Source organism: Apostichopus japonicus, chromosome 17, assembly GCF_037975245.1.
Source record: "Apostichopus japonicus isolate 1M-3 chromosome 17, ASM3797524v1, whole genome shotgun sequence".
Lineage (NCBI taxonomy): Eukaryota > Metazoa > Echinodermata > Holothuroidea > Aspidochirotida > Stichopodidae > Apostichopus > Apostichopus japonicus.
Window position 1 is genome coordinate 3,536,499 of NC_092577.1, and position 24,200 is coordinate 3,560,698.

Below are 24,200 nucleotides of genomic sequence, written 5' to 3' on the forward strand. Positions count from 1 at the left end.
CGTTCCTTTCCTAATCTGTTTTTGATGTATTCTGTACCTCCTCCATCTTTACTGACTTTGGCCCCCAGTTATACGAACTCCTCTACGTCTTCCACTTCTATGTTGTTGATTTTCAGTGGCGCATCTACCCTGTTATTCATTCTCATGTGCTTACATTTCTTCACATTAATATTCAAACCGATTCTTCCTGCCATCTCTTCTACTTTCTCTGTCTTTTTCTGGATGTGGTCATGCCTTGCCGATAACAAGGCAATATCGTCCGCAAAATCCAGATCCTCAAGCTGCGTGGTAAATCTCCATCTGATGCCTCTTCTTTCTCCTGCAAGTACTCTCTTCATCATCCAATCTATTGCTAACAAAAACAGGAACCCGCTCATGACACATCCTTGTTTTATCCCAGATGTTACGTGGAAGCACTCAGTTGTTTCACCTTCATCCATAAGTGCGCATTCAACGTTGTCATATAAAGCCTTCACAATTCTAATTATCTTGTCTGGTATCTGGTACTTAAACTGTTGCGATGTAGAGAGACGAAAGCTTTCTCAAAATCAATAAATTGCACATACAGAGGTGAGTTCCATTCATTTGACTGCTCCAGGATGTTACGCAGTGTAAAAATCTGCTCTGTTGTACTCCTGTTTGTACGAAAACCAGCTTGTTCTTGTCTCAAAACCTTGTCCACTCCATCCTTTAATCTGTTGATGAGCACTCTTCCGAAGATCTTGCTCATAACTGGCAGCAATGTCACGTCTCTCCAGTTGCTGCAATCTGTGAGGTCCATTTTTTTGGGGGGGGGGGATTTTAACAATTAACCCCTTGTTCCATCTTTTGGGGTTGTCTCCTCTGTCCATATTAAATTAAAGAGGTCTGTTATTCTTTCCACTGTAGCATTTACATCAGCTTTTAACATTTCAGCTGTTACTTGATCTAAACCTGGGGATTTGCCATTGCCAGTCTTAATCAATGCATCGTGTACTTCCAGCCTTGTAATAACACCTATGTCGATTTCGACCGCTGCTTCAACACGCTCGTCAGTTTCATGAACCCAGTTCAATGGATCACCTCTGTTTAACACGGCTAAAAATGATCCTTCCATCTATCTTTTCTAGCCTGCTTGTCTTTAAAAATATTACCATCTATGTCCTTAACAGCAGCAGTAGTGCTCTTTCATATACCTGTCAATTTCCGTGTTATAGCGTAAACCTCTTTATAAGCCTTCCATTCTCTGCTGCTCTGCTGCTCTCTCGTCACTTCTAGCACTTCTCTTTACTTCTCTGTCTTTTATTCTGTAATTCTCTCTCCATCTCTCTTTGATCCTCTCCGATTTTGTGCTATTAATCTTCATATTAATTTCCCCCCTTTCATCTGCCTCAACCCATGTCTCTGTTGAGATCCAAGGTTTACTTACTCTCTTGGTGTATCCTAATATCAGGGAGACACTAAGCGTCTGCCCACTCGTCTTTATATGCATAAATATATATATATATATATATATATAAAAATATATATATATATAAATAGATAATATATATATATATAACTAGATAATACTAACCTTTAGGTATTAAAATCTACTAGAAAAACAAAAATGCCGCAGTGAATATGCATATTTACATTGAAACCTTGGGGAAATATTGAACATGGGATCTATACGTTCTTTTGTTTGCAGAATTTTTATTTTCACTGTTTGATAGATTCCGGTCGCTTTTTTCATTGTTCTGACGGTAACTGTCATTGTGTGTCAGAATCTAAAGACTGACCTAGAGAAAACAAGGCATGGAAAAGGCAAGGCTTGACGACTTATACCATTATCTAAAAATAAGCGTGCTTACAAATGTCAATTGTGTTTAGGTCAACTACTATATGCGCTAAAATAGCACTAATGTAATTTGCTCCCTATTTAGTGGAAAAACAGAGGACGAAAATCTTATCCTTACCTAATTGTTAACAGTCAAATCAACCAAGAATGCAATTAGAGAACATGTTATCAGGATACAAATGTATCTTTAAGTTCCAGCCAACGTAACTGGTGACTCCTCCCCTCCTCTATAAACACGTACGATATAGAACATGCCAAATATGTTATCAATACCGTTCAATACAATATTCTGCAGAATATTGTTACTTAATTATGTCACAATAGTCCCTCTATATGGATAGGTAATATGTGGGTTCGCAATTCGTTGCAAGTAGGGTCTCCTAGCTTAATGTTAGGAAGTGAAACTATAGGCCTCTACCGGGAACCATAAGTCGGATTCAGTAACATGAAACGGGTAAATTTAATTATTTTCAGCTACTATTTCTCTTAAATTAGTATGCCATACTTAAACGTTAAAAAAAAACTGTGTGGGTGGACTGAAATTTTAAAAACGCCAAATTTTAATTTTGTGGAGTTATAAAACGCCAAACTAACAACACTGTATTGAAGACTACACAATTATTATAAGCATATTGTAATGATGTTAATCCTCTCCGTTGTCTGTGTTCTAACCGACTTATTCTCCTCAAATCGAAGGCTACAATGTTGTACTGTACATCTCGCATATAGTCAGTCGTTTCCAGTGTATATATCAGTCCTAAAATGGTTCCATGTTTGTTAATCCGCACAACTTCATCGTAGTGTTCAATTTGAACATGCATCACATATTGTAATCGATTCGATCCATATCATATATTTTAGGAACGGGTACTTTCCGCATATGGATTATAGCATATTGATTTCTGTTGCGAGTCTCACACTTGTTCAGTGTGATCACTCAGGAGTATACGTGTTACATATAACACACGTCATAACACACACGTCATTACACATGTCATGACAAAACGCCCTGAATTAGACATTAAACATTTGGGTACGTGTATATCCTGAGATGAGGGGGAAGAGGGGGGGGGGGGGTTGGTGCTAGGCAAGACTACATGAGTACGAAGTGATAAGCATAAATAACAAATAATTTCCAAAAGAGTTACGTCATTCACGGCGGTTAACTAAAGGGGATGAAAACGTGGTTTTCACTTTTCATAAAGGGGTGTTCCAGGTGAATGAGTATTGATATGGTATACACTTTGATGACAGACGTAAATGACACATCAAGTATGTTTGTCTCTGACAGAAGACTGAATTTGAAAGTGAGAAAATAAGGCTTGAAACAGGAAATCAAACATTAATCAATAAAAGAATCGTAACAGTGTGACTAGTCTGACCAATTACATGCTACTTTCAGCAACATTAAATCTGAATGACAATTGTGTTGCTGTAACTTGTTTTTGTCAATGGCACACGCGAACGGTAATTTTGAAAACAAATCACCCACGATAGAGCCAGGGCACGAAATCTAGAAAAAGTGACCCCATTCCCTCACATCAAAAGTGTAACAGTATGGTCTACATTTTCAGGCCATATATTCAAACTCAACCAATACTTGTTAACCGCATAAAGCAATTGATGAAAGATCTCGATAAATAAGTTAGCATATTATTTAATGATATGCACCCATGAACAAATTTTATTAGTGACATGTTATTCTCAGCAAAAATGACAACATACCCTTTCTCTTTACAGAAAGTTTTTCTACATTAGGCCAACCTCAGCTTTTCAGCACAAACAATTGTTATTAGTATAGGCCTATATATGTATACCAATATTGTCTTTGTTGTTTTATCAGTACAAGATCATTTAACACTGGTTATTTCTGAGGAAACTGTAACGAGATAATGTGTGTTAAAATTTCTTAAAGTGTGTAATACCTACGACCAGTTTCTACTGAGACGGAATTATACAGTATATCATATAAGCACACAAACCCATGCATAACATATGACTGGACAAATGATATCAGTTGACTGGACTGTAGAGAGAAATTGAGATGCGGATGAAATGCACCATGTTAATTCCCAACTATAGACCATGCCCTCTAATCGCCAGGTCGGCAGCTGTTAGAACGCAGCTTCCGCTCACCAGTAATTCATACAATAAAAATGGCCTACCCAAGATTGCATCAGCTATGAGTTTGGATTATATCGGCTATCAAACTCAGATTTTCGGCTAAACCTCATCCGTTACTTCTTTTCAGCTTCCATCTGTTGAAAACGATCTAATAGGCATACCGTTAGTATTATTAATCTGTTATTTTTCTTTATCGGTTTTGTTTTTGTTTCTCTCCCCGTCTTCCGGGATCTTTGAATATTTCGAACTGGAAAATAAAAAAACAAAAAAAAAAAACAAACCAACGGTGAACTAGCATATCAGCTTTAGTTTGACAAAGAATAAATGTATCTAATTATGGTTCAAATTAAAACATATCGTTCATTGTCCAACTGAGAACTGTAAGTTGTTAGAGGAAAAGATTCATTTGTTGGCAAGTAATCTGCTTACATTCTTACAATTTTAGCCTTGATATAACCTTCGACATTCTGTGGAATGTATATTATACTCAATCCAGCAGTACTGGCAACACAGTTGACAGCTTTATTTCACTAACAGACCATACGTGTGGACTTCTTTCATATGAGAAGTGGCTATCAGTACTTTCTCCTCCCCGTTTGCATCTAATATCGTCAAGCATACAGTATCCTTATCCACTGATCTTGTTGTTAGAACCTGTCGGCCATCTTGACTGTACTGTACCAGGATACATCTCACCTGACGTGAAATTTTGGCTTTCCATAACATGTATATGAACTCGTACTTGTCTGTGCAGACTTTGAGAGGACACCAGTCACATTCATCAACATCTGGTTTGGAAAATCCATACATCAGCTTACTCTCTGATCCCTCCATGGAGACTGCATAGGCTCCCCTACTACCATTATCACAGACGAGGAGATTACCTCTATATACAGTGATATCAGTCACAACTTTAATTACATCTGGTAATGTTATGGAGTGACAGTACTTCAGCTGATCAGTAAAAACATAGATATCTCTGCTCTCAGTACCAACAATGATGTGTTTGTTGACAGGATCAGTCGTTACACAATTCAAATTCAGATTTGCTGGCCAGTTTCCAATGACATCACCAACATTCTTCGTGACAAATGAACCTTCACGAATATCATAAATACCGATTTCACCAGGAGTACTAGCTGTTGCAAGTTTGTGTGGAGATAGAAAACAGCAGTAGAACCACACTTGTTCTGTTGGTTTTATCCGATGCTGAGTCATTACATGTCCTCTCTTATTAAGGAGAGTGATGTGGTTAATGTCATCACTACCACCTGTGATGACAATTTTACCATCCAAGGTACTTGTTATATCATCGATGTACCACGTTAAATTTCCTATGAACACCTTAACTATAACTACAGACTCTTCGTGTTCACTAATCGTTACGTTATCAAATAGATTTTTCGTTATGTCACCGATCGTAAAATCAGATATAGATTCTATATCTAGGAATTCCTTTTTCATTTCTTGTACCAGAGGTTCACAAGCTTCCCTAATATCAGGTATACACTGAGCATCTATCCACTCGTCTTTTGATGCCAGAATAGATGAAGTCGTGGTTGTAAAGTTCTCGTAACGTTCAATAATCTGCTGACAATGATTTGATATTTTCTGAAGCTCATCCATATGTTGCTTTGTGCGAATGCCTATATCCACTGACAGTTCCTTTAAATTGTCATCTAACTTTTTAAGCTTCCCATCAACTATTCCCTCGCGTTTATCGCATTTCTCATTAAAAACTAGTGATTCATGATCATATTTTCTTTCTGTTTCCTTTGTGATTTCTTCATATTTCTGTTTCACTTCACTCAACTCTTTTTCCTCCCTGACCCTTACTTGTAGTTTTTCATCATCCCTTCTGTAGTTTATGTCCATCAAGCCATTTTCTCTTTCAGTAGTGACTTTTTTCTTATCGTCTTTGAGTTTGCACAATAGTTGTTCGTGTTGGATTTTCAAAGTTTCCGCCTTTTCCGCGTTATTTTCAGACAGCTTTCCTATAGTTACTTCAACCTTTCCAGGTAACTCGTATAGTCTACTTTTCAATATGTTTATTTCAGTCAGTTTCGATTCAAGTAAAATTCTTTCATGACTCGCTAGTTCATTGACTTCATGTAGGTCATGCCCTTTGTGTTTGCTGTAGGTACACGGTACACAAACCGGTACATTTCTACATGTGCTACAACACAACTGGGCTTGTTGTTTCACATGAATATGGCACCTTGGGTCTTCCGTAAAGGCTGATAATTCTTCTAAAGTGAGGTTCATGGCTTCTGCGTTTGCTAATTTCAGTATGTGTGGTTGATGATCTTTAAGCATTCTACTGTCCTTGTGAAACTTGTAACATTGTTCACATAAAAAGTCTCCACACTTAAAGCAATATGCAAACACCTTATTTTTCTTTGAACAGCTAATACATTCCTTTAAGTCTCCGTTATTGGCAGACTTTTGCAAGTTTAAGAACTCAAGAACACTCTTCATGTGAAAGTCAGTCTTGAATCCATCCACTCCTTTCTTGGGTACTTGGCAGACTTGCTTACACATTGGACATTCGATTGTTCCATCATTGCTTGCTTGGATGACTGTTTTCAAACAGAGACTACAGTATCGGTGAAGACAAGGTAACATTTTTGGTTCGTTAAACTGATCCAAGCAAACAGAACACAGGAAGAAGTTCTCCTTCAATTCATTTAGAGAGGTTGAGGTAGCCATGATCCTTGTTGGAGATGTGTATTTGTCTGACAGATCTGTAATTAATATTGTGTGGCAAAAAGAAAGACAAGAATAAAATGCGACAATCGAAAATCAAATCAATCATTTTTAATATCATTTATCCACCCTGTACGAGTACTATGCTATTGCGCCACATTTTGTTTTCTGTGACGCAACCGGCCACATGTTGGACCAAATCGAGTGCACAAAATTCGCGAACTGAATTTTGTTACTGCAATTTTATGACAATTGAGCCTGTATATATATATATATATATATATATATATATATATATATATATATATATATATATATATATATATATATATATATATATAAAATGCGAGAATCAAAAGTCAAATCAATCTTTGTTAATATCATTTATCCATTATGATTTCTATGCTACTACGCCTTCATGGGACATGCTACTACTGTTTGTGTGTTAATAGTACAATACAATATTCTGAAGAATATTGAAGCAGAGTTTACTGGTTTTCTGTGATGCAACCGGCCATATGTTTGACCAAGTCGAGTGAACAAATATGGAACTGAATGAAGTTACTGTTACTTTATAACAATAGAGCCTGTATATGGGTAGGAAATATGTGGATCATAATTCCTTGGGATATCTTAGCAAAAAGTTAAGGATTTTTTCCTTTTGAAATGTTGCAATGAATTGATCGTCACATAGTCCTGCTAGTTCATAAATGACTGTGAACTAGCACATCAACTTATACTTTTGAAGTGTATTTAGTGGTTGAAAATTTACGTTAGAATAATTCAAATCTGAAAATACTGCAGCTTTCAGAGATGGTTGTCTCTGACACGCTAATAAGGGACATGGGTACAAACACATTACATCCACAACACCAAATCAACCCCTCCCCCAACTGAGACACTCCATGCATAACAGACGCGTATCCAGGGGGCGTTGGGGGCGCGCGCCCCCCGGGTAAGAAAAAGAGGAGAGAAAAAAAGAGAAGAAAAAAGGAAAAAAGAGGGGGAAAAAAGAGGAGGAGAGGAAGGAAGGGAAAGAAAAAGAAGAAAGAGAGAAAAAGGAGAAAAGGAGGGAGTAGAAGAAAAACGCCAAGACACCGGGAAGAGAAAAAGGAACAGTGACATCATAACAGCGCTGATCCCTATTATAAAAACAGTGTATAGCCAGTGACGCAGATCGAGGATTTCGGAAGGGGCATACGCCCTACCCTACCCCTTACCGACAACTCCATATTTGACGTTTCCATTTTCCCTCTCCCACTTATGATCTATATATATACTATATATGGTCTATTATAACGCGTGTGTGTGTATATATACGCCTTAAACAATTGTAGAATTGTGCTATGAAACCAACTGTGGCTGGTCTCGAACTCGACCGTGTCGTCGGGAACATGACGCATTTCGGGAAGGGGTCGACCGCCCCCTCCCCCCTTCAGCATATTTTTTTATGTAATCGCTAGTAATTGCAAAATAGAAAGTGCTTAGATGCAACTTACAAGGCCTGGGAAGTGTCATTTCCAGCGATCTGGGAGGCATTTTCGGCCAAAATTTGCTTGTACGCTTCGCGCCAACAAATGGCCTGGGTAGTGCCATATCCAGCAATCTGGGAGGCATTCTCGTCCAAAATTTTCTTGTACGCTTTGCGCCAACCTATGGTGGCGCTACGCTTAGATAATTTGCCTACAGGCTCCGCCTCTCCATTGGCAAATTCCTCGCTACGCGCCTGTTCGAATTTGTAAAGCAAACAGCAGATATCACATCATATCAGTGAGCATGAAAATGGCGTTCCAGGATGAATAGCCTCAAAACTGTCCGATTTGCCCGAAAAAAATAACCAAAATTTTCGCGCGCTCCGCGCGTTCAACATGTTGATGTCAATATCAAATAAGCAAGCATCGGTTATTAAATCGCATGCCATCATGTACCGTACGGTCCGTGAAAGTTGCGCAGTATACCGCGGGATGCTAATGTAAACAACCAAATGTCTTATGTAGATGGAGAAAAGGCATGGAGGTCCAATTATGTCAAAACTATCTTTTACATTAGTAATAGCGAATTAGGGGCTGCAGCCCCCCCCCCCCGCCTCCTACGCCTATGTGTGCAGTGTTCGGTTTCGGAAATATCTGCTATTTTTTCATTTCCTTCAACGAAGTTTTATAACAGCCGTTATAAGAGGTTTTAATATTTGTACACCAATAAATTAACTGTGTCTGAATTTTCGAAAATTTCTGACCAACATTCTTCATCACACTTCCCTCTACTCGTGCAATTTTGACCGGTCTGTTAGGGGTTGAAGGAGGTTTTTCTATATTGGTTGTCCATAGATTAAATTTTGTGCACTTTATGGGTATGTTTTGAAGTAAGTTTATTCACGAGAAATGTGAATTTTCAAATTCTGAACAAATAATGGGCTTAAAACCTTCAGAAATGGGGCTTACGGGCTTTTGTGGGCCGCGACGTAGAATCACCTACAAAAAGCAATGATCCACATGAGATGCGATGAGGTCGAACATGATTTGTAACTGGTGACAACCTTCAAAAAGGTTATGGATAGAAAAAAAACTATTGGGAAATACTTCGTTCTCAGGCAAAAAGTGTACATCTGGGTGGTCATTTTCAAGCCCGAGAAGTGACATTTCCGGTGATCTGGGTGGTATCAAACCAGAAATTTTCTTGTACGCTGCGCGCCAACCGATGGTGGCGCTCCGCTTAGAAAGTAATTCGCGCCCCCCGGTAAGAAAATCCTGGATACGCCCCTGCATAAGTTATGCACAATAATTCAGTCAGAACGTACCACCCTACTACAAAATGGATATTCAGTACAATGTTCAGTGCAGCACCCAGTTGGGACAATTTGTTCTATACTGTTGTGTCATGTCCCGCTTTCAGAGCACTTGTATTGTCAGTACGAGTAGTATGAATATCATGTTTGTATAAGATCAAGGTTAGGAACTGATTGTACTGTCAATACCACACTGCAAAAACTCCGGTGTTAACATTTTGGATTTAGCTTGTCGGTGTTGAATTCAGTGTTGATTTGACACCAAAGAGAATGCAATCTGACCTTCAACCTCGTTCAGGTAGAAGTTTCAGCCAATCCCTTTCCAAGTTACTCTCCTTACCGCGTAAATACACTAAGTCATAGAAACCGGGACTCCTAATTGGTCCATAGTAGTGGCAGTAATTATCATATCGACATCGTCGGCGAAGCTGATACAACCGCGCAAAGCAGACGAGGTGCAAACGAAGGTGGCAAAATGCTAATTGTTCGTTTATTTCGAAATGAAGCAAGGAAGGTTGTGGTATTCAAGGAATTCAGAGATTTGATTGGAACCGGTATGCTTTCTTTTGGAGATAATCTGTGTATAGCCTATATGTTTAAACTTTCTCGTGAAAGGATAGGCAATCTACGGAGGGAAGGGAAGGTTGCCTTTCATTACTTCATCATAGGCAGATGCCTAACAGACACCTATTGCGTAACTAAGGCCTAGGCTAATTGTTGCCGAAGGCCTTATACTGCTATAGCCTCTAGAGGCCCAAAGCCTGGGCCTAGGCCTAGTAGTAGTATTAGATCATGTGTAACGTTATATATCATTGCGTAGGCCTATAGAGCTGGCAGTTTAATTACAACTTGCCCTTGAACAGGGCTGTGCTTCATTTTATATGTATCACTTTTAAATTAGAGTACTTCTTTCCATTTTACTAATACAATGTGAAATGGAGAGTGGTAGTGATACCATAGGCCTAGGCTACTTCATACTCCATAGTCTCGAATATAATGCATGTATGATGTAGCCTGTAAATTAGGCCTACAGTTCTATTGCCCACCAACAAAACTAGGCTAAGACTAGACCAAGGCCCTTAAACTTAAAGTAGCCTCACACTCATCATCACACTGATTATAATGCAGGCAACATAATTTTGAGGTGGGTTCTCAATCGTTTAGTGCTGCGTTAAGCTGCTGTCGAAAGACATGATAAATAAGTTGCATTGAATCTCTTGCTGGTGAGCATGTCTAATCATCTATGTGTTCACGAATAGACATTTTATCATTAGTACTAGCAGGCTTAAATGAAATTGTTACATTGGAAAGCCATAGGGCATCAAATTTCATGCCTAGTAGTTTGCATCCCTCAATAATCCACAAGAACATTTTATGCAGATTTAGCCTACACAAAGACCAAATATGTGATAGGCCTTGTATGGTTTCCAATATTACCAATTGATGACAGACTGCATATCTTAGATTAAAATAATCTATGTAAAGCTTATTTGTTATGTTGGTTTTGGCCAACTTTGGACTGCGAAAGGAAGCATACGTCTAGCGTACATGCTTAGAAAGGCAAAAAAGTAGATAATTTTGAAGCAGTCCATTGCATATTTACATTGTCAATCTTGATTTCCAAAGGAAAACACGTACTGCAGGTCTATGTGATTTTACTGTAGGCTTTTTTCTGCAAGGCATGTGTAGGGTGAATGTATTGCAGTCTACATGGTAGTTTTATTACCATTAAATGTTGGCTAATTGCCTCGTTAGGGCAAATTCATAATAAATCAGCAGTTGGTCACCATTTGAATGACAAATTCAGACAAATGAAGCCCCAACTCTTTGTCACTATTTTCTGTTTGTATTCACTATCTTGCAAACACGCAATTTGCTGAGAAAAATGACTTTGAGTATAAGTTAACGCTCTCTGTGCAGGCCAGCTTAAGGCAATAAATTTAATGATACAAGGTCAAGGGCTGTTAAATTTAATGCGTATAGACCTATTATAGGGCTAATTCCTAACAAGATAGACGTAATTAATATATGCATGACTAAATCAAAAGTATGGCACTTGCTGGTTTATTCAATTTTCTTTCATATATGATACAGCAAAGAAGAAATTCAAAATTGCTGAAGATGTGATACTTGTGGATAAAGAGGATGGAGCAGAGATTGATGAAGATTCTCTTGTACCTCTCCTTGAAATGGAGCCAAACACAGCAATCATGGTGTTAAAGAGAGGTGAAAAGTGGGGTAAGTGGCAAATGAGGAAGCTCCAAACAACGCAAAATACTCTGCTGACATGAATAACCAGATGTGTTCCCAATGGTAAAATGTAGGTTAGTGTGTGATGAATGTAAGTTAGTGTGGTGGGATCTCTGACAACATTTCCAGGGAATTAGCCTATACCTTTTGTCACAGAGAAGATCCCAGAGGTCCCTGAAAAAAATGACATTTGTTGGTGTTTTCGCCTCGTTTGTTGGATAAAACCTCAGACTGGCTCCTTGATCCCCAGCATTTCAAATTGGGAATTTTGTTCAGTTTTCATACCACATTGTGATAGTGTGTAAGCATAGTTTATACAGTGGCAGTCACGATCATATGGTCAAGATAACAAGGGTTGAACGTTGAATTTTGACTGCAGTTCATCAGCGTTGTATTGTTTTTTCCATAATTTAGGCGATTCCCACACGTAAAACATAGAAGATTTAAAGAAATGTCTCATGTAGTGAGGGTATATATGCAAGTACAGCAAAACAGATAAGGCTTAATTGCAACTAAGGAGTAGCAGCGCTGCGGCAGTTTTAATGTCTGGTTCTTATGACTAGTTCTGTGAAGTTTTGAAATCAACAGGTTACATTAATTGCCATTTTTTTGCTTAACAGCAGATTTTCTTTCCTTTAGTATCTCCAGCAGCTGCAAGGGTTAAAATAGACAGCAATTCAGACACTGATGTAATTTCTGAGGAAGATGATACTCAAGATCATGTTAATCTTCCCTTCTGCACCTCCCATGAAAAGATTAAGGGAAACAGAAGCAACAACAAATGAGGCAGCTGAGGTAATCACATTTAAACATTTCTTTTAATGTTGAGGGCTTTATACCATTCAATGGAAACCTGCAACTTGGCAAAACATTTGCTCCAATTAGCAAGTTTTGCTATCCTCCTTAGCATGTACAGTAACAATCTTTGTGAAAATGTATTGTATTCATTGATAATGCTTGAATCCACATTGCTCCCAAAGACTTTTGATATAGCATAAACAACTCAAGAAGCAGCATACATTGGTGTTGGATTTGGGGTTTGACATCTTAACTGAACAGAAATGTTACTTTTGAGATGTTTCAAATTTGCTATTAACTTGCAAGATTCTGAACAGTCAATAACCTAACAAATTGATGTAGCCTTAAACTTTATGGGTTGAGGTGGAGAGCCCGGGGGGGGGGGGGGGGATGGGTGTCACCAGTGTAAACTATGAATGGATTTGGTGGGAAAATAAGTGGTACTGACGTTTTGATGCTGGGAAGATCTCCTGCAGAAGTGAAGTCTGGATTTGGAATGGTCTTTGGGTATCCAATTTAGGATTTCAAAGGACATTAGAGAACAATAATACTAATATTAAAATAAAAAGAATGAAGGCCTTTTACTAATTTATGTTACGAAAGCTCTGATTATGAATCTCTAAAGTTCATTACAACTTTCAAGAATCCTTGTATTTTTTTCCTACACTTTAATAAAGCTCATAAGGGCAGTTCTTCAAAAAAGTGCAAGTGGAGCCACTGTTTTAGCTGAATACAGAGCCCAAAAGTGTCTCAGCGAAAAGTCCAGGAGATTGTTGGTAAACATTGTAGTTGCTAACATGATGGAAGTACATGGGTAAGTTTTTTTTTGTAGTTGTAAACATAGAAAATCATGATTGCTGCAATGAAATGTTTAAAACTTTAACATGTCTATGAACATGGATTAATTGACACTTGTTGTAACTATGTAAGTGCTCCATTGATGAAACATTTAGATGGTCAACCCATGAAGATAGTTGGAAAATTGGAGTAGCAATTTCTGACTGCCACACTTGTGTCAATTTTCAACCAGGCTTGGTATGTTCCCGTTACAGAATTGAATCCCGGTCAAAATTGATGGCAAAATTTTTACCCATTTTTGTGTGCTGACACGAAAACAAATCTTGGATCCTTAAAATCTTGGATCCTCACATGCCCAAGCAGAACTTTGCATAATTTTGAACCAATCGTTTTAGCAATGCAGTGGCTAAATTGAGGACTTAGGGAAAACAAATTCTCAACTTTTGACTTTTGTCTCAAAATTTTGACCTTTTCACCTTACAGTTTGAGTGTTCTTTGTCAAAACTGTAATTTTACTCAGTCAAAATTGTGGCTTCTTGTCTGGGAATTTTGGCTTTTCAGTACACAATCTTACTATCTCAAACTTTTGGATTTTGGTATCAAACTGTTGCCTTTTCATCCCAAACAACTGACTAATTTCTATCAATTTTGACTTAATAAGTTATCATAATGACTCGACCTTTCCGTCTAAAAATGTTCACCTATTTATCTTACAACAGAGTTAGTTTTTGCTAAAATTGGTTCATATGTCATATTTTCAGATAAATTATACCTTACAGTTGTAGGAGATATTTGAAAGCTAGTGTGGTGTAATTGAGACTAGGAAATCAGAGATCAGACCCTTCAGGATATCAGATCCTGATGTATTACCAGTGTAAATTATGCATATCAGATCCAGATCAGAGTTCCTAATTTAGAGCTTGAGAGCGACCAGGATTAACTGCAGATCAGTACCACGCTTGAGATCAGTTCCCCCTTTTTTTCTGTAAACAAGGTTGAGTGGTGACCATTCAACAAATTATTAGCCAAAGATTCAAGAACATACAGTAGCTGTTCTGTTGACGTGATAGTTTATTAATTCCTATTCTTGATCTCTTGAGGGATCTTAGTAAGTCAGAATATCCAATGTTAATACCCCACAGTTCAAGGGGGTGGGGGTGTCTGTTGCTCAGTATCAACCATTGAACACCAGTTATTGCTTTCATTCTAAATATTCTCCACAGACAATACCATATGCTGAAAGACAGGTTATTGAAATTGTGTACACAAATACTTAGTGGGGCTAACCCCGGCAGTTCGATTTCATGATGTTAGAAACTTTCCTAGTTCATAACATGTTATATTTCGGAGCTGTGACCAATACAGCAGATAGCTGAGCTCCTTTAAAGACCTTTTCTCTTCTGTGCAGGAGACTTTCAAGGCCCAGGTTATTAAATTCTGCATTGGTCCATTGTTGTTTTTAAGACATACATAACATTTGAACTGACCAGTATTACAGGTTTATGGCAGATTTGTGGTGAGAGAAAAGGGCCTTTAAATAATCACTCATTTAATAAGGCAAATATCTAATACACTTATATATATTTTATCCCTACATCTACCATCACAGACGGACTCCACCTACGCTCACAAAAAGAAAATATGCAGTTGGTATTGTCAACCTGTTTGAAAACCTTAAAGACCCATGCACACCAACAGATCATGTAAGTAATTAATTTAAATAAACTGCAGGAGGACCCAAGACCCCCACCAAGGGTTTTGTGGCTTTAGCACTTGCTGTCATAGGGACATTATTGTAAATTTTGGAACCATACTTCAAAACAGTTGTTCTGCAGTATCATAGTTTAACATTAATTGCGGGGAAATAGCATACATGTATAGGAGGGGAAATGGTTTGTCTAATGCAGGGCCATTCAAATTTTACATTATAGGCATCATGATCTTTCCAGGGCAAGAGGAGACCTTTTTTTCTCACTTAAAATGTTGGGAAATGCATGATTTGGAACTGGACATTGCCATGGAAAACATTTCACCCCCCCCCTCTGCAATTCTTCCTCTAGACGCCCATGACTTTAGTAGAAATAGAGAAAGTTGTGGTTAAAGGTCTCTTGTATAAGCGCTGTAGTTTTGCTAGTTCAAACTAAAATTACTGCCACATACTCATAATTTCTGAGAGTGTTTTTGATGGTAAAGATGTCTTGGAAGCTACTTATGAAAACTCCTAGCAATTTTTAACCTACAGCTTAACTTGGGAAATGACATTAAGAAGTCTCCAACTGGATAGTGGTACATAAAATGAACCACAGCTAGTACTAGGTACATTTCATTATTATTTTCAGGAAGCTTTTTATGATGAAAGAACCAATACAGGATTCCTTGCAGCAAGGATAAAAAACGTCAATAGAGGAGAACGTCGTTCTGAACAATCAAACATAACTCCAAAGGACCCTGCCTGCAAACGTGATGGAGGCCCCATGCTTAAAAGGGCATTACCTGCTGTATCTGATAACCTGCAATCTGAAGATAACACTACAGTAGGTGTAAACTGGATGAAACATACCCCTGCTGTATCTACGGATTCTAAGTTGGTCTTTGAGAAGATGAAAAATACTCTACTAGTGAGGAGAAACATGGTCAATGCTATGAATTCAGCAGCGCATATAATAGAGGAATTTCCACAATTCAAGATTACTCCAGGCCTTGTGAGTATGACACAAAGTATTCTGACTGGTGTCATGTATGCTATTAGACTGTGGATTGCATGCATTTACAAGTGTGCGGGGGGGGGGGGATATGTCTGTCATGGGGTGAAGAATGGTAGATAGTTTCCATTTATGCCTGCATGGTCACTGATGAGTGATCTCCACAGTTCATGAGCAACCTATTCTTGAGCTGCATTCAGAGCTCTACAACAATATCAGCTGATATATATTAAGAGTCCAAAAAAAATGGACAACCTCATGGCAATAAACAAATGATGTTACTTCAGCAATTTTAGGAACTCCATGAAAGATTTATTTCCAGCTTTTTGTGTAGAAAAAGTTTTGCCAGCCATAACCAATGCATTCCTGTAATCCTGTAATTTTCTTGCTTGCAGATTGAACAAGACTTCAAATTATTGTTTCCAGAGGAATACCCAAAGCTACTGGAACAGTGGCCTCTCCTTAAGCAGAAAGTTATTGCTCTTGCAAGAAATAGACTGATAAAGGCGCCACTGCTGAGCTGCTGGCAACAGTGGACCGTGGACCATGGGAGGATTGGAGTTGGGAAGTAAACAAAGATGCTTCACTTCATCCCCTCACCATCCCCTACATCACCAGTTGACATGTGCAGAGCTGGTGAAATTGACTTTGTTGCATTACACTCATTACTCAGAGGATGGTGATCAGATGCCATTGTTTATTAGTTGATACTTGTGCAGTACCCGCTGACGTGCTGAAGGCCACTTGAAATCTGTCAAGTGGAGTGAAAGCCCATAGTCTGTTCAATTGAAATCATGTGACTGATTTAAAATGCATGAGGAAATCTCCTTGATCATCTGTAAATATTAAAGCTCACAAAAAATATCCCCCATTAAAATTAAGATAATTCTAAGCTTAACAGAGCAACATCAGCTCAGTTATCATGTAGAATACATATGGGGGGTATTAGCTACATCCAAATTATGGAATAAGCATGCCACAGGGAGCTGCATAAAAAAACTATCCAACAGCTAAAATATTTACAGCTTTCCAATGGCTTAGTAACAGTTTTATTAGAAAGCAAATTATCAATACTTGAGTTACTACCTCAGGTTATTAGGTTATGCATAAAAAGTCTTAATCTTCCTCCCCATGTATATTTCTACTTTTGCAGCTTGTGGTTGATAAATTCAAAACAATGAAAAGATTATTTAACTGAACATGAGTGCCATGTCTCTTTAATTAATACCTTTTAATTTTAATTTCTTAGGCTGGGACAAAGAGACCGCTACTATACTGCTGGTGCTCTGTCTGTTACCACCTGCAAACCATGGACGTACTGGAGTGTCAAAATTGCCAGTGATTAAAGCAGTGGACTTTCTCATTCAGTTTGAAAAGGTTTGATAATTTCTGTGTTAGGTGTATTGTGCAGGGAGGATATTGGTGAACATAGCACTGCTAGTAGCTCCTTCAAGATCAGCAGTATTGGCCCCAAGTATAGCATGCTGTAATTGTAAAAGTTTGATATGATTATGTAATCAATTGACCTGCTACAGGTGCAAACTGATCTATCTGCCTGCACTGCCTTACAGTGATACGAATAGTAGCTATAATGTGCAAACAATTGCCCCGAACAACTTAACCCAAGTACCCATGTGCCTTTGCACAACCCAAGTAGTCGTAGGGAGGGGAGAGAAATAGTAAGCTGTACATGTGCTAAGTAGGCCTTCTAAAATGACTTTTTCTCTACATCAGCCAATGCACTGTGTTTGCAGTGTTATGTCAGGAACCTTAACAGGAGCCAGGCCCTGCAGCAGATTGCAGAGGTCATTTTACAAACCATGATAGATTGATTACATAATCACTGAAACTGTTTGGTTATATCCTGCTGTGTTTGGAACCAATATGGGAGATCTAAGTTTAAAGCATTTTGTAATTTCTCCAAAAGAAAGTGGATACTGTGATATCACTGCCTCTTGCAGACCCTATTGTTAATTTTGTCCTAATTGTGCTACCAATTAAGTCTAACAACTTTGTCTAAAATGGCCATTTATTTTATGTGGCCAAATGACTGATATTACTTGCAACCAAAAGTCTTATGACTTTTTTTCAGTGGTGTAGTTCCTCCTGTTTCTGAGGCACCAAATGTGATGACCATTGTAATTAAAATATTCCTGTGAACAATTCTTCTGCAGTGCAAAGATATGATGGAGCAGTGCACCATAATAACTGTGAGAACTGTCTGGATCTACTATTGCAAACTTATTGCTCTTTTAGCCAGCCAGTACTGATGGGCTTAAATGCAGAACAGTTTTACCATTACTTGAACTTAAAGATTGCATTTTGTAGGTTCAATTTCTTATAATTTATTACTGTGCTGTTGTGTTGTCTGCTTTACAGAGTGGATGTAGTATTGATGCTTTCTTGGAGAACTCCTCAGCCATGCATCCGTATACAGTATCCTGGGACTTGGACCAACCAAAAGCAGCATATCACAGTACTTACTTCATTATTGTAGACCATCTTGCCTTACCCTGTGCGGCATATGCTTTAGGGGCATTTGATGCACTATTTAAGAGTCACTATGTGTTTGGCCTCCACTACAGTAAGCATCTCCTTAACTTTTGGACATTTCTTCAAACTACAATCTATGGAATACTGTAGATATCAATAACACTCATCAGACACCACGTGTGAGGGCACTTCGATCGAAATTGCAAGAATGAGTTGTTTTAAATGCAAAGCTCATCTTGGTAGTGTACCTACAGTAGGATACTAAGGCACATGAGATTACATCATGTATTTTATGGTGGGCAGAATCTATTGCTGAAATGTGGCCAGGGGGCTTGTTGTCAGACGTTTTTCTCATTTAGTGGATTCAGGAAGCAATTAGTTAAGCATGCTCCATTTTCGATACCAGATGGACCTCAGGAATGCATGATAAACAATTTGAGGGATAATGATGTTGAACCTATTGAATATGATGATAATGTAGAGGGAGATCAACTTGCTACCTCTGAAATCATTTCCCCTCAGGAACTTCAGAATCAGGCAGCGGGATTAATATGTAAAATGTCTGCAACCTCAAAGATCTCTCAAAATACTCTAAACCAAATTGCCAACTCAATGGATAATATTATTGGTGAAATCACAAGTAGTGTGCAAGCTGTTGTTGACAAAACCTTCGAGGAACATGGATTGGAAAAAGATTCGGATGTTTACCATGATATCAAAAAACACAGAGACAGTCTATCACATCCATTCCAAGAACTAAATTCTGATTTCAAGCGAAGAAAATACTTTAGCCTGCAAGGAATGGTAGAACCTCATGAAATATCATTGGGAGTACGTATGGAGAGTCGCATTAACAAAGTCACAAGATTGCATGAACAAGTTCCTGTGAATAATACGTTTATATATATACCAATTATTAGAACACTGGAGCTGCTGCTCAAGCATCCTGATGTTTTGCATTTGTTACTCATGACCACAAAAGTCGTGACCGTGTTATCAGGGATTATTGTGATGCAAACCAATTTCAGCAAGCCCCTATCTTTCAACAAGATTGCAATGCTCTTCAGTTGCATTTTTTCTATGATGATTTTGAGACAGTGAATCCCTTAGGATCAAAAACTTCTATTCACAAAATAGGTGCATTCTATTTTGTTTTAAAATATCTACCTCCAAGGTTTAATTCTAGTTTGAATAACATTCACTGTGCTGCCCTTTGCCATACGGAAGATATAAACAAATACGGGTTTGATCCAATTCTCAAACACATAGTGGAAGATATAAATTACCTGGCTGAACATGGTATTCTACTTCCAAGTGGACATTACAAAAAAGGTATCATTACTCAGTTTAGTGCAGACAATCTTGGTGCAAATTCATTATTTGGTTTTGTGGAGAGCTTTTCAGCAAGACATTATTGCCGTCTTTATTTGACCAGTCGTGAAGATGCACGACTACTTTACAGCGAAAAAAAAAACATGCAAATGAGAGACAAAGATTCCCACAATTTGCATGTTCAACAGGCAGAACAACTTGAAACTGTTCATGTTCAAGGTGTAAAAAGGGGGTCAATTTTAAATAGTTGTGTATCTTTCCATATTCTTCGTAACTTTTCTCTGGATGTGATGCATGATCTTCATGAAGGTGTGGTCCAATTTGAAATTAAACTAGTATTATCATATTTAATATCAGATAGAGAGTCACCTCTAATGACACTAGATCTTTTGAATAAAGAAATCACAAGTTATGACTACGGATCAACAGAAAAGTCAAACAAGCCCTCCCCAATTAAATTACATGCACATGGCAATTCTATTGGTCAAAAGGCTATGCAATCTTGGTGTTTAATTAGACATTTGCCACTTATTATTGGACACCGTTTACAGGAAAGGGACATGCCTTATTTTGAACTGCTGTTGAAGTTACTAGATTGTATGGATATAATTTTTTCACCTAAAGTAACTCATGGGTTAATAGCTCAATTGAGAATTTTTATTGAAGAACATCATTCTAAATTCCGTGAGGTATTTCCAGCTCATTCTCTCATTCCAAAGCATCACTTCATGGTCCATTATCCTACTTGTTTGAGAGAAGTGGGTCCTCTCATCCATGTCTGGTGCATGAGGTATGAAGCTAAACATGATTATTTCTGTCAAATTGCTGATAATTGTCGAAACTTTAAGAACATATGGAAAACTGTGGTAAAAAGACACCAGATTAATCAAATGTAAAATTTTAATTCAAAACAGTCATTAGAGACTTTTTATGTGGGACCTGGTGCAGAAACAACTGTATCAAATTTATTATCGGATTGTTTTGACTCTGTTGTCTCAAAAGTGCCAGATGCTACCCTTCTCACTGAAGTGTTTGATACAAACTGGGTGAAGCTTGGTGGGACTGAATATAAGCGTCACCATATGCTTTGCTATGACATGGATGACATGCCATTGTTTGGTCAGGTGAAGCATATACTGATTTATAAGGATATTGTTTATTTTGTGCTTATAGTTTGGAGCACACTGTTTTACAAACCATTGTTTCATGGATTTGCTGTGAAAGAATCAGTACCTCAGCAGACTGTTGTCAGGAAAACCAGTGAACTTGTTGGCTTCAAACCACTGTCATTACTGAGGAGTCAATCCAGATGTGATCATCACACTTATGTCTGTCCAAGGCACATAATTTTTCAATGAGTTAAGTTTGCACATTTTTTGACTGAAGTAACCCAGTCGGTGTTCGTTTCCAACAATTGTTTTATCTGTGAACAGTGATTAGCTTGTTTCGCCAGCTAGAAATTTAGTGAACATGCTACAAATTACCTTTTAATCAGTGTTATGTGATTGCTAATGGTTCAGTTATGTTCAAACATATAATTATCACAGTAACACCAATATAAACTTGTGATTGGTTTCCATGCACGTGTTTATCAGTTTGAGATAAAGGTATAATATTTACTCTCCTACTCGCACAAATTCGAACATTCAAAACCCCATGTGTTTAGAAAATCATTACTCGAGATAGGAATACACTAGGGAGCTTCCTATAGCTTTATTTTGCACGTAAGACAGCCTGCATCAATAAACAACCTTTTTCCGAGGGGGTCACATGGACATTTTTTTTTTGTCTTCAAAGATTTGTTTACATTCAAAAAACCGGTCGTTTTGACATTTTTTTCAAAAAAAATGTGGAGAACAGTGAAAAATGTCAAGTCAACTGACCCTATCTCATACAACTAGCTAATACATACAAGGAATCAAATCAGGAGTCTCACAGGCATATGTAGAGAGATTGCTCTACAATTGGGGAAAATATGTCAAAAAATGACATTTTTTGGTCTAAGTTTAGGCCAAAACACTGTCAGATTTCCGAAATTTTTTCTCCAGAATGCCTCACCCTACAGAGCAGATTTTTAGCTCTCCAGAAGCGCCACACTGAAACGCCTGTCTACATAAAAACGATTCAGCAATAGCGCCTCCACTTTGTGAGTAATCCCTAGCAATTCAACTCGAGCATTTCTACGTTATAGAATTTCGGTCAACTTCGGTCATGCTTAGCGTCGTTAGGGTCAATGCAATCACTCACGTAATTGAAACGGTAACTATTTAGCACATATTATCATGGCTAAATACTTCTAAGAGGCGTTAGACCTTCTTTTTATGGGCAATTTGACCATCCACCCGTTGGAGAAGAAGATTCTGAAGATGAAATTCTGATACGGTAAGCCGCATAGTCGCACACTGTATGTACTATGTATTGTGTATGTAGCGCAATTGGTATATGTAGACTTACCGTTATGCGTGGCTACCATTGTATTACAGAATACATTTGTTTGTTTGGAGGGGGGGAAATCAGTCATATTCCTCACATTCAAACATCAAATTATATTTTACTGATGAAATAACATGTCTTGAACTCATCAAACTATCAAAAGTCCAGCAAATTTCATCAAAATAATTTCAAATGGGCAAAAAAAGTATTGTTTGTATCATAACCTCATTTGCATATTTGCATATCTAATTAGCCTAATTATAAAAAAAAATTATAAAAATTAAAACCTAATTTCAATACCTATCTGTCAATACTTGGGTCCCTATTGACAAAAATGAACAGATTTTAAATAATTACAATGTGTAAATAGTTTCCCTAAGGGACAATGATATGACAGGAAAATAGAATATAAAGGGTAAGCATTTATAATATGCAAGCATTATGATCTGATTTACCTTCATTAAAAAATAAGTTTCTAATCAGTTTATGGGCTTGCTCATGTTAGACAAGCTTTTGTTCATTCTTGTTTATGCACTTGATAAGGTGTTTTCTGTACAACTGATGCTTCCAAGATGAATATAAAAACGTGTAACACATTGAAAATGACATCTATGGTTTTATCTGTTGTTTATTGCGTATGCGTATTGTCCAGCCCAGACTTGGGCGATACCTTGGAAAGGTGCTATACAAAAATACAGAATTAACACAATCTGGATTGGATAAAAGAAACCTGCAAGTCAACATCAGTGGGAAGATCTAAATAACACCGTTAAAATCAATTCAAATAGTGTTAGTTGTACACCAACCAGAGTAACAATACCAACACCAAAGATAATGAATTTAACACAGTTTGTGGTGTAAAGAAAGGGATTCTCAACTTGGTGTTAATTTAACACCTGCTGGTGTTGGCAAATATGCACTCCAAAAAGAATACAAATTTAACACCATGGGTGTTAAATTTAACATCCGAGTTTTTGCAGTGCAGTGCATTGAGAGCATGATATTGGTGTACAGTTTAGAGAGGTATTAGCATTATGAAATTGTCCCAACTGGCTGGGTGCAGCAACCACAATTGCTCCAAATTATTGTGACAAATGAATACCCTTGAATGGCCTATATTAAGGGACCAAGTCCCGTTCGTACCCAACCGGCATATTCCACTTTTACGAGTGGGGAGTATTTAACCTTAAGTTTGTACCGTATCGGTTGTATCGTATTTGTGTATAATCTCACACAGTTGTTGTACTGAAGGTTTGCGTCGGAATAAATGCGTCGTGTACGTGGAACAATTGCAGAATAACCCGCAACTCACACAGGGCTTGTTAATAACGACAATATATTGTTTACAATAGGGATTCTTGGTAATTAAAGAGGCAATATACAGTTTGGCAGTTGAATATCCGAGGTGTGTCTTGAAACAGGTCTCAATACTGTTGACTGTTAGGCTATATGGTTAGAAGTAACGCTATGTTATTTAACCTTACCTATCATACCATAACGGAGCACTCAAGAGATACCTCAGAGGTGCGACGGCAATTCTGATGAAGCTGTCACATCCATAACATTCACTAAGTTTTCATTGGTTTGTAAATCGTTTGTAATCCACACCAAAACTGGAACTTACCGGTATTAATATTATATACAACGTGTATTACCAAACTACGCACACTGTACAGTAAGGCTGAGGTTAGTTCCAAGGTGTTTCGACAACAGAGAATTTGACCTGTGACGTACTTCCGTTTACAAGAGCCCTCTCTAGTATTCCTATGGCAATGGCGCGAAATGGAAAGTGTAAATTACGTACAAGTTGTTGATGACGGCTACTCAGGCTGAAGATTAACCCGAAGATGACGGCAACTGTGCAGCATGGGTTTGAAACCTGGACGTAAAGATTAGACCTAAATGTATTCTCTTGACTTGAACTTTTAACGTTAGAGAAAATTATATGAGCCAGGCTTTC

At 37.9% G+C, this 24,200-nt stretch overlaps 2 protein-coding genes and 1 long non-coding RNA gene across 3 annotated transcripts; 1 reads left to right on the forward strand and 2 right to left on the reverse strand.

Annotated features, from left to right (window-relative positions):
• Positions 1 to 68: 68 nt before the first annotated feature.
• LOC139984526 (uncharacterized) lies at positions 69 to 1,096 on the reverse strand. The gene is made up of 2 exons (XM_071998439.1): positions 896 to 1,096; positions 69 to 512 (listed from the first exon to the last, which is right to left on the reverse strand). Exons 1-2 carry the CDS (start codon positions 1,094 to 1,096, stop codon positions 69 to 71), a joined length of 645 nt encoding a protein of 214 aa, XP_071854540.1.
• A 2,508-nt stretch (positions 1,097 to 3,604) lies between these two features.
• LOC139984122 (uncharacterized) lies at positions 3,605 to 23,913 on the reverse strand. The gene is made up of 2 exons (XM_071997842.1): positions 23,725 to 23,913; positions 3,605 to 6,687 (listed from the first exon to the last, which is right to left on the reverse strand). Exons 1-2 carry the CDS (start codon positions 23,729 to 23,731, stop codon positions 4,466 to 4,468), a joined length of 2,229 nt encoding a protein of 742 aa, XP_071853943.1. The 5' UTR covers positions 23,732 to 23,913; the 3' UTR covers positions 3,605 to 4,465.
• LOC139954978 (uncharacterized) lies at positions 13,162 to 16,452 on the forward strand. Its single transcript, XR_011788250.1, has 3 exons — positions 13,162 to 13,296; positions 15,620 to 15,982; positions 16,378 to 16,452. It is a non-coding gene; the product is annotated as an uncharacterized lncRNA (long non-coding RNA).
• Positions 23,914 to 24,200: the final 287 nt, after the last annotated feature.